General features: G+C 57.3%; 1 protein-coding gene across 2 annotated transcripts in view; it reads left to right on the top strand.

The window, feature by feature from the left end:
• SEMA3F (sema domain, immunoglobulin domain (Ig), short basic domain, secreted, (semaphorin) 3F) overlaps positions 1-7,375 on the top strand; it is a 30,237-nt gene extending 22,862 nt beyond the window's left edge. For both annotated transcript variants that reach the window (XM_011993297.1, XM_011993296.1), the window contains exons 7-18: positions 605-724; positions 962-1,101; positions 1,222-1,336; positions 1,504-1,573; positions 1,723-1,867; positions 2,874-3,096; positions 3,720-3,808; positions 3,943-3,984; positions 4,166-4,323; positions 4,538-4,605; positions 4,888-5,021; positions 5,998-7,375. In XM_011993297.1, the coding sequence (XP_011848687.1) occupies positions 605-724; positions 962-1,101; positions 1,222-1,336; positions 1,504-1,573; positions 1,723-1,867; positions 2,874-3,096; positions 3,720-3,808; positions 3,943-3,984; positions 4,166-4,323; positions 4,538-4,605; positions 4,888-5,021; positions 5,998-6,408 (1,715 nt within the window). In that variant the 3' untranslated portion in view covers positions 6,409-7,375. The remainder of the gene's footprint in view (positions 1-604; positions 725-961; positions 1,102-1,221; positions 1,337-1,503; positions 1,574-1,722; positions 1,868-2,873; positions 3,097-3,719; positions 3,809-3,942; positions 3,985-4,165; positions 4,324-4,537; positions 4,606-4,887; positions 5,022-5,997) is intronic.
• The last annotated feature ends 305 nt before the right edge of the window (positions 7,376-7,680 follow it).

Raw genomic sequence — 7,680 nt, 5'->3', positions numbered from 1 at the left:
GCATGATCTCGGCTCACTGCAACCTCCGCCTCCCTGGTTCAAGCAATTCTCCTGCCTCAGCCTCCCGAGTAGCTGGGATTACAGGCCCCCGCCACCACGCCCGGCTATTTTTTGTGTTTTAGTAGAGGTAGGGTTTCAGCATCTTGGCCAGGCTGGTCTCCAACTCCTGACGTCAAATGATCCACCCACCTGGGCCTTCCAAAGTGCTGGGATTATAGGCATGAGCCACTGCACCCGGCATATTAGCTATGCTCTTGAGGTGATTTACATTTGTTGTGTCTGTGGGGTAGAAATACTGTACAGTGGTGTTGACAGCTCTTCCTGATTTTGCTTTCAGTGACCTCAGGTTGGTAGCTTGAAATTAGTCATGGCAGGAGTATTCACACCACAGAAATGGGCTATTGCTACTAATCAGAGCTGATTGTTACTAATCCCAACCCCCCCAGAGCCAGTGGTGAAACACTGACCAGCACTCCACTGGAGATAAGATCATGCCCCAGGGAGCCTGAGCAGGGAGATAAGGCCCTGCCCTGGAAGTCATCTGAGCTGTGCCCTGGCCCTAGCAAACAGCAGCCCTCTGACTGACCCACTGGCCCACCCACAGATGAGGAGCTCTATGCTGGTGTGTACATCGATTTTATGGGCACTGACGCAGCCATCTTCCGCACACTTGGAAAGCAGACGGCCATGCGCACGGATCAGTACAACTCCCGGTGGCTGAACGGTAAGCACAGCTCCAGGAGCCCTTCCATGGCCATGTGTCTGGGATGCGGCAAGGAGGTTGCAAAGAAGCACATGTCGGGGAATTAGGGACATATTTAGCCTATGACTACCTGGGGCAGGGGTAGTTTCTTATCTGGAGAGGAGTTGGGGGTGTTCTTGTACCTGGCTGGAGATGTTGGAGAACATCAGGGGCATCATCAGAGTAGGGGCTCACCTAGCTGACCCCTGCTATCTGCAGACCCGTCGTTCATCCATGCTGAGCTCATTCCTGACAGTGCGGAGCGCAATGATGATAAGCTCTACTTCTTCTTCCGTGAGCGGTCGGCAGAGGCGCCACAGAGCCCCGCTGTGTATGCCCGCATTGGGCGCATTTGCCTGGTATGCATTGGCAGAGCCACCAGGCTGCCTCCTCCACCAATTCTGCCTTCATCAGCCCTGCTTCAGCCAGGATGTGGGGTCAAGAGCTGATCTGACCTGGCCTCTTGCCCCACCCCTCAGAATGATGACGGTGGTCACTGTTGCCTGGTCAACAAGTGGAGCACATTCCTGAAGGCGCGGCTCGTCTGCTCCGTTCCGGGCGAGGATGGCATTGAGACTCACTTTGATGAGCTCCGTGAGTGCCCAGCAGGCAGGCAGGGTGCTCTGGCTACAGCAAGAGGGATAGAGGCTGGATGGGTGGTCAGGGTGCCTTTGGTGGGCCCCCTCCCCTGTGCAGGAGTGGGTGAGGCCCAGGGGCTCCCACCCAAGGCACCCTCCAATACCTTCTCCCTCTGTTCCCAGAGGACGTGTTTGTCCAGCAGACCCAGGACGTGAGGAACCCTGTCATTTACGCTGTCTTTACCTCCTCTGGGTGAGGCTGGGTTCAGGGCCAGCAGTGGCAGGAAGTGGCCCCGTTGGGGGATTATAACTCGTGTAGGACCCTGGCATGGTGGTGAGCTGTAGGGAGGGGGCATTTGGGGAGGGACCCTGTCCCGCTCAGAGCGCCTCCTGTGCCCACAGCTCCGTGTTCCGAGGCTCTGCTGTGTGTGTCTACTCCATGGCTGATATTCGCATGGTCTTCAACGGGCCCTTTGCCCACAAAGAGGGGCCCAACTACCAGTGGATGCCCTTCTCAGGGAAGATGCCCTACCCACGGCCGGGCACGGTAAGAACCCCACTCATCTTGCCTCTCCCCTTCGTCGTCTTCTAAGAGGCCTCTGGGTCAGGCCCTCTGCAACATGGACCCCACCATCATGGCCCTCCCAGCCAGCAGAGGCAGTGAGCTGCAGTGCACACAGACGGGCCTTCACACACAGTTCAGGCTGTGGAGGAGCTCAGCCAGGATTCTGGGACAAAGATGGTGTGCTGGGTGCTCCTCAGAGGGTCCTCTGTGGAACTGTCTGGGAGCCAAAGGTTGGAGGGAAGCGTCTTCCCGGCGGACACTGGAGGCAGGCTGGAGGTTGGCTCAGCTGAGGAATAGGAGGCAAAGAACTGGGGAGGGGCAGGGCTAGGCCTCAGGCAGGGTCTCAGAGGTCACAGAGGTGTGTCACTTTATCTTGATGTGACACTGGGCTGATGCAGGAGTCTAAACAGGAGAGCAGCGGATCTGATCAATGCACTCTGACTCCATGTGGTCAGGACTGGGCTGGGGAAGCTGGTCTCAGCGGGGGACAGGGGAGGCTTCCCTCCAGAGGTAACCTGGAGTCACAAGGATGGGCCAGACGTAAGCTGACCATGGTGGGGGCAGGCTGAGCCCAGGCTCAGGTGACAGCTTCAGGAAGGAGGAGAGTGAGCCTGGTGTGTGACAAGGACGTCGGGGCCTGTAGTCCAGCTGTGCAGGAGGGAGACAAGTGAGACCCTAGGAACAACCAGAGAGAAAGGAGATGACAGGGTGGGGAGGGGACGCGGAAGGGAGTGGTCTGCTTGGCCAAATGCTGCCACGAGGTCATGGCACATGAGGCCAGGGAGGTGACTGTGGCATTTGACCACGTGAGACTTTGGCCGGAGCAGGACCTGTAGAGGTCAGGTGCAGGGCAGAAACCTGGAGAGGGGCTTTGGGGAGAGGGGCAGGTTGAGGTGGTGGGGACAGTGCAGCGGCCTCTTCTGAAGCTAATGGCTCCAGCCTGCACTGCCCAGGCAGCCTGGGACTGACACTTACCACCTGTCCACAGTGCCCTGGTGGAACCTTCACACCATCTATGAAGTCCACCAAGGACTATCCTGATGAGGTGATCAACTTCATGCGCAGCCACCCGCTCATGTACCAGGCCGTGTATCCTCTGCAGCGGCGGCCCCTGGTGGTCCGCACAGGTGCTCCCTACCGCCTCACCACTGTTGCTGTGGACCAGGTGGATGCAGCCGACGGGCGCTATGAGGTGCTTTTCCTGGGCACAGGTACCCACTGCTGCTCCCGGCCTCTCCCACGCTGGGCCCACCGGGTGCGGGGTGCAGATCCTTGGGGCTGGGGCTTGCCCTGCTAGGGCTTGCTGCAAGCTCATCAGAGTCACCTCTTCATCTTCATCCTTTGGTGCCTTCTCCCTATTGCTGGGATAACAGAGGCTAGGGGTGAGAAAACCCCATTCCCATTTCCATCCACAGGGGCCCAGGAGAACAGGGACACTAGGCATCTGGAGACCTATGTATGGCAGGAAAGGGGTGGAGACAGATGTTAGACACCTCCAGGATATACAGGCCATACACATGCTCATGTGTGCACACACATGACACAGTGCACCCCCTACAGTTCCAGCAGCCCAAACACAGGAGAATGCATGTCCCAGTGTCCTGTTCTCAGTAGGGCCCAAAATCAGTGTCTGGATTGGTGGGGGCAGACCCTGGCCATGACCCCCTATGTCCTGGGCCAGTCCCTTTGACCTAGGGAAACTCTTCCACCTTGGCACAGAGCTCCAGCTCCAATGCCCTAGGGGGGTTTGGGCCCTGGTGGGGGAAGGGGCTGAGGCTGGTACCCCTTCCCCAGCATCCCCAGCCCCACTGAGGCCCTGCCCGGCCCGTTCCAGACCGCGGGACAGTGCAGAAGGTCATTGTGCTGCCCAAGGATGACCAGGAGATGGAAGAGCTCATGCTAGAGGAGGTGGAGGTCTTCAAGGTGGGTGTGACACCACCCAGTCCTGACCTCTTCACCTTGACCCTCCCCCGAGTCCCAGCCTCTGACCCAAGACCTGTAGGTCAGGGCAGGGAGGGGGTCCCTGGGGTCCCAAGCTGATCTTTATCTTTTTCTAGGATCCAGCGCCTGTCAAGACCATGACCATCTCTTCCAAGAGGGTAAGTCTTTGGCCAGGTGGGCCAGGGATGGGGACAGGGCCTGCATCCCCTCAGGGTCATGCCCTTGGCACAGGAATGGGTAAATTGAGACATGGAACAGGGAAGAGGAGCCCGGCCTAGGTGGCTATTGGTGAGGCTGGCTGTGCGACAGGAACTGACAAGGCCCTACCCTTTGCCCTAGCAACAACTCTACGTGGCATCAGCCGTGGGTGTCACGCACCTGAGCCTGCACCGCTGCCAGGCGTATGGGGCTGCTTGTGCTGACTGCTGCCTTGCCCGGGACCCTTACTGCGCCTGGGATGGCCAGGCCTGCTCCCGCTATACAGCATCCTCCAAGAGGTGTGGATCCCTAGACACCTGGGATTTTAGCAACCAGACCCAGGGCCCTATCCTAGGGGATTGAGGGTGCATGTGATATTACCCTCGGGGAGTCTTATGGGTAAGACATCACTTCCCCAGGGAAAAAGGGCCCTGCCCTGGAGTCATCAGGGATACAGGGACCTGGGGGGGCAAGCTTCCTGGGAGTACTCCTTCAGGGGCTATCCCCATTCAGGCGGAGCCGCCGGCAGGACGTCCGGCATGGAAACCCCATCAGGCAGTGCCGTGGGTTCAACTCCAATGGTGAGTATACTGGGCCTCATCGTGTGGTGCTGCTCACACTGCAGAGCGCCATGCAGCCCACGAAGCTGCTCACAGGGCCCCCACTGTAAGGGTGCCCTGATGGCTAATGGGGAGTGGGGGCTAATGGAGATGGGATGTCCCTAGTTGCCCCCTCAAGGAATGGAGCCCCATCAACACAGAGCTCTACATTAGTGAGTGGGTTCCCCTTGGTGCCTGCCCCGAAGCAGCCAACAGGCTGCTCGGAGGTGATGCTGCTTTTGCTCAACCCCTCTCACTCTACAGCCAACAAGAATGCCGTGGAGTCTGTGCAGTATGGCGTGGCCGGCAGTGCAGCCTTCCTGGAGTGCCAGCCCCGCTCGCCCCAAGCCACTGTTAAGTGGCTGTTCCAGCGAGATCCTGGTGACCGGCGCCGAGAGGTGAGTGCCTGCGCCCAGTGCTGCATTGTGGATGTGAGAATCCTTGTGCAGTGGTGAAATGTAGTAGAGGAGTGATCTGGAGCAACTCTCATGCTGTGAAACCCCTTCCAAGTTCCCTTCGCTACATGCAGATCCTTTGAGTGAAAACAGTTATGTGGAAACTCCATGGGACTGGCCTCATTCTATGGAAAGTGTTTCTAGGTATGCCTCTTCACATGAAAATTCCATATGCATACCACATTGGGGGTGTATCTTCTACAAAAACATCATATGAGTGAGCTCCAGTATGTGGAAATTCTGCGGGACCCTCATTTTATGGAAATGCCCTATGCCCTACAGGTGTCCCTGTTTACATGGAAGTTCTATGTGGTTATCCCAGTTGCATATTCTCATTAAATGGAAATTCTGGCTGGGCGTGTGGTGGCTCACGCCTGTAACCCCAACACTTTGGGAAGCCAAGGCAGGCAGATTGCTTGAGGTCAGGGGTTCGAGACCAGCCTGGGCAACATGGTGAAACCCTCTCTCTACCAAAAATACAATTAGCTGGATGTAGTCATGCATATGGTCCCAGCTACTTGGGAGGCTAAGGTGGGAGGATGGCTTGAGCCTGGGAGGCAGAGGTTGCAGTAAACTGAGATCATTCAACTGTACTCTAGCCTGGGCGTCAGAGCCAGACCCTGTCTCGAAAAAAAAAGAAAAAAAAGGGAAATTCTGTGTGTGCTTCAAATTTTCCTCATTGTACAGAATGTACAGACCATACCTCCTTATGGTCATCCCTCCTGAAATGGAAATCTGTACAGATGCCTTATTCAAATATCTCTCATTATGTGGAAACTTCATGTGGTTTTTGTGGCATATGGAAATCCCACATGGGTGCCTCTACACAGAATGACCACAAAGGTGGTCTGATCTGGTCACTGGTTAGGGCCTTAGGGTGGTCACAGAGCCTCTGAACCCCCTCTCCTTGCCCCTGCAGATTCGTGCAGAGGACCGCTTCCTGCGCACAGAGCAGGGCTTGTTGCTCCGTGCCCTGCAGCTCAGCGATCGTGGCCTCTACTCCTGCACAGCCACTGAGAACAACTTTAAGCACGTCATCACACGAGTGCAGCTGCATGTACTGGGCCGGGAAGCCGTCCATGCTGCCCTCTTCCCACCACTGGCCGTGAGCGCCCCGCCACCCCCAGGCGCAGGTCCCCCAACGCCTCCTTATCAGGAGCTGGCCCAGCTGCTGGCCCAGCCAGAAGTGGGCCTCATCCACCAGTACTGCCAGGGTTACTGGCGCCATGTGCCCCCCAGCCCCAGGGAGGCTCCAGGAGCACCTCGGTCTCCTGAGCCCCGGGACCAGAAGAAGCCCCGGAACCGTCGGCACCACCCTCCAGACACATGAGGCCAGTTGCCTGAGCCCTGCTATGGGCCAGCCTAGCCCTTGTCCTTTTAATATAAAAGATATATATATATATATAAATATATATATATAAAATATCTATATTCTATACACACCCTGCCCCTGCAAAGACAGTATTTATTGGTGGGTTGAATATAGCCTGCCTTAGTGGCAGCATCCTCCAAAACTTAGACCCATGTTGGTCAGAGACGGCAGAAAACAGAGCCAGCCTAAACAGGCCCAGCCAGTTGGTGGGGCCAGGCCAGGACCACACAGTCCCCAGACTCAGCTGGAAGTCTACCTGCTTGACAGCCTCCACCAAGATCTACAGGACAAAGGGAGGGAACAAGCCCTGCTCGAATGGGGCACGGACTGTCCACCTTTTCTGATGTGTGCTGTCACTGTCAACCTGTGCTGTGGCATAGACATGGATGCGAGGACCACTTTGGAGACTGGGGTGGCCTTAAGTGCACTCAGAGAAGGGAAGAAGGGGCCATCACAGGATGCCAGCCCCTGCCTGGGTTGGGGGCACTCAGCCACGGCCAGCCCCTTCCTGGGTATTTATTCTCTATTTATTGGGGATAGGAGAAGAGGCATCCTGCCTGGGTGGGACAGCTCCTTCAGCCCCTTCTCCCCTCCCCGCCTGGCCAGGGCAGGGCCACCCCACTCTACCTCCTTAGCTTTCCCTGTGCCAGTTTGACTCGGAGGCTGGGAGCATAGCAGAGGGGCCAGGCCCAGGCAGGGCTGACGGGAGGCCCCAGCTCTGAGGGGAGGGGGTCCGTGGTAGAGGCCTGGGGCCAGTAGAGGCTCCCCAGGGCTTATGTCCACCACGTCAAGCAATGGGTGTGGATGTAATTAGCTCTGGGAGCAGTTGGGTAGATAGGTGGGGGCTCCTGGTGGCCTTCTGCTGCCCAGGCCACAGCCGCCTTTGGGTTCCATCTTGCTAATAAACACTGGCTCTGGGACTAGACTTTGGCTTCTCTCCTTTGTCGGGGGATTCACAGCCACATGTGGTGGGCCTGGGGAGCCAGGTGGGGGACTGGGAAGGGAGTAGATTGGCTCCATTTAAAGAAACCCAACATGTGGAAACCAGATTTAGTTTGACAAACCTGGGCTGCTGCACCACCCCAAACACTTGGGCAGTGCGAAGGGCTGCAGAGCCCCCCCAGGGCCCACTCACTCCTCAGGGTCAGGGAGGGTGGGTGGAGCCTGAAGGCTGAAAGTGGCACAAATGAAACGGCCTCACTCCTGGACAGATCCCCATCATCCAACAGG

Source organism: Mandrillus leucophaeus, unplaced genomic scaffold (assembly GCF_000951045.1).
Source record: "Mandrillus leucophaeus isolate KB7577 unplaced genomic scaffold, Mleu.le_1.0 Scaffold429, whole genome shotgun sequence".
Classification (NCBI taxonomy): Eukaryota; Metazoa; Chordata; class Mammalia; order Primates; family Cercopithecidae; genus Mandrillus; species Mandrillus leucophaeus.
This window is presented reverse-complemented; position numbering and strand designations above follow the sequence as displayed.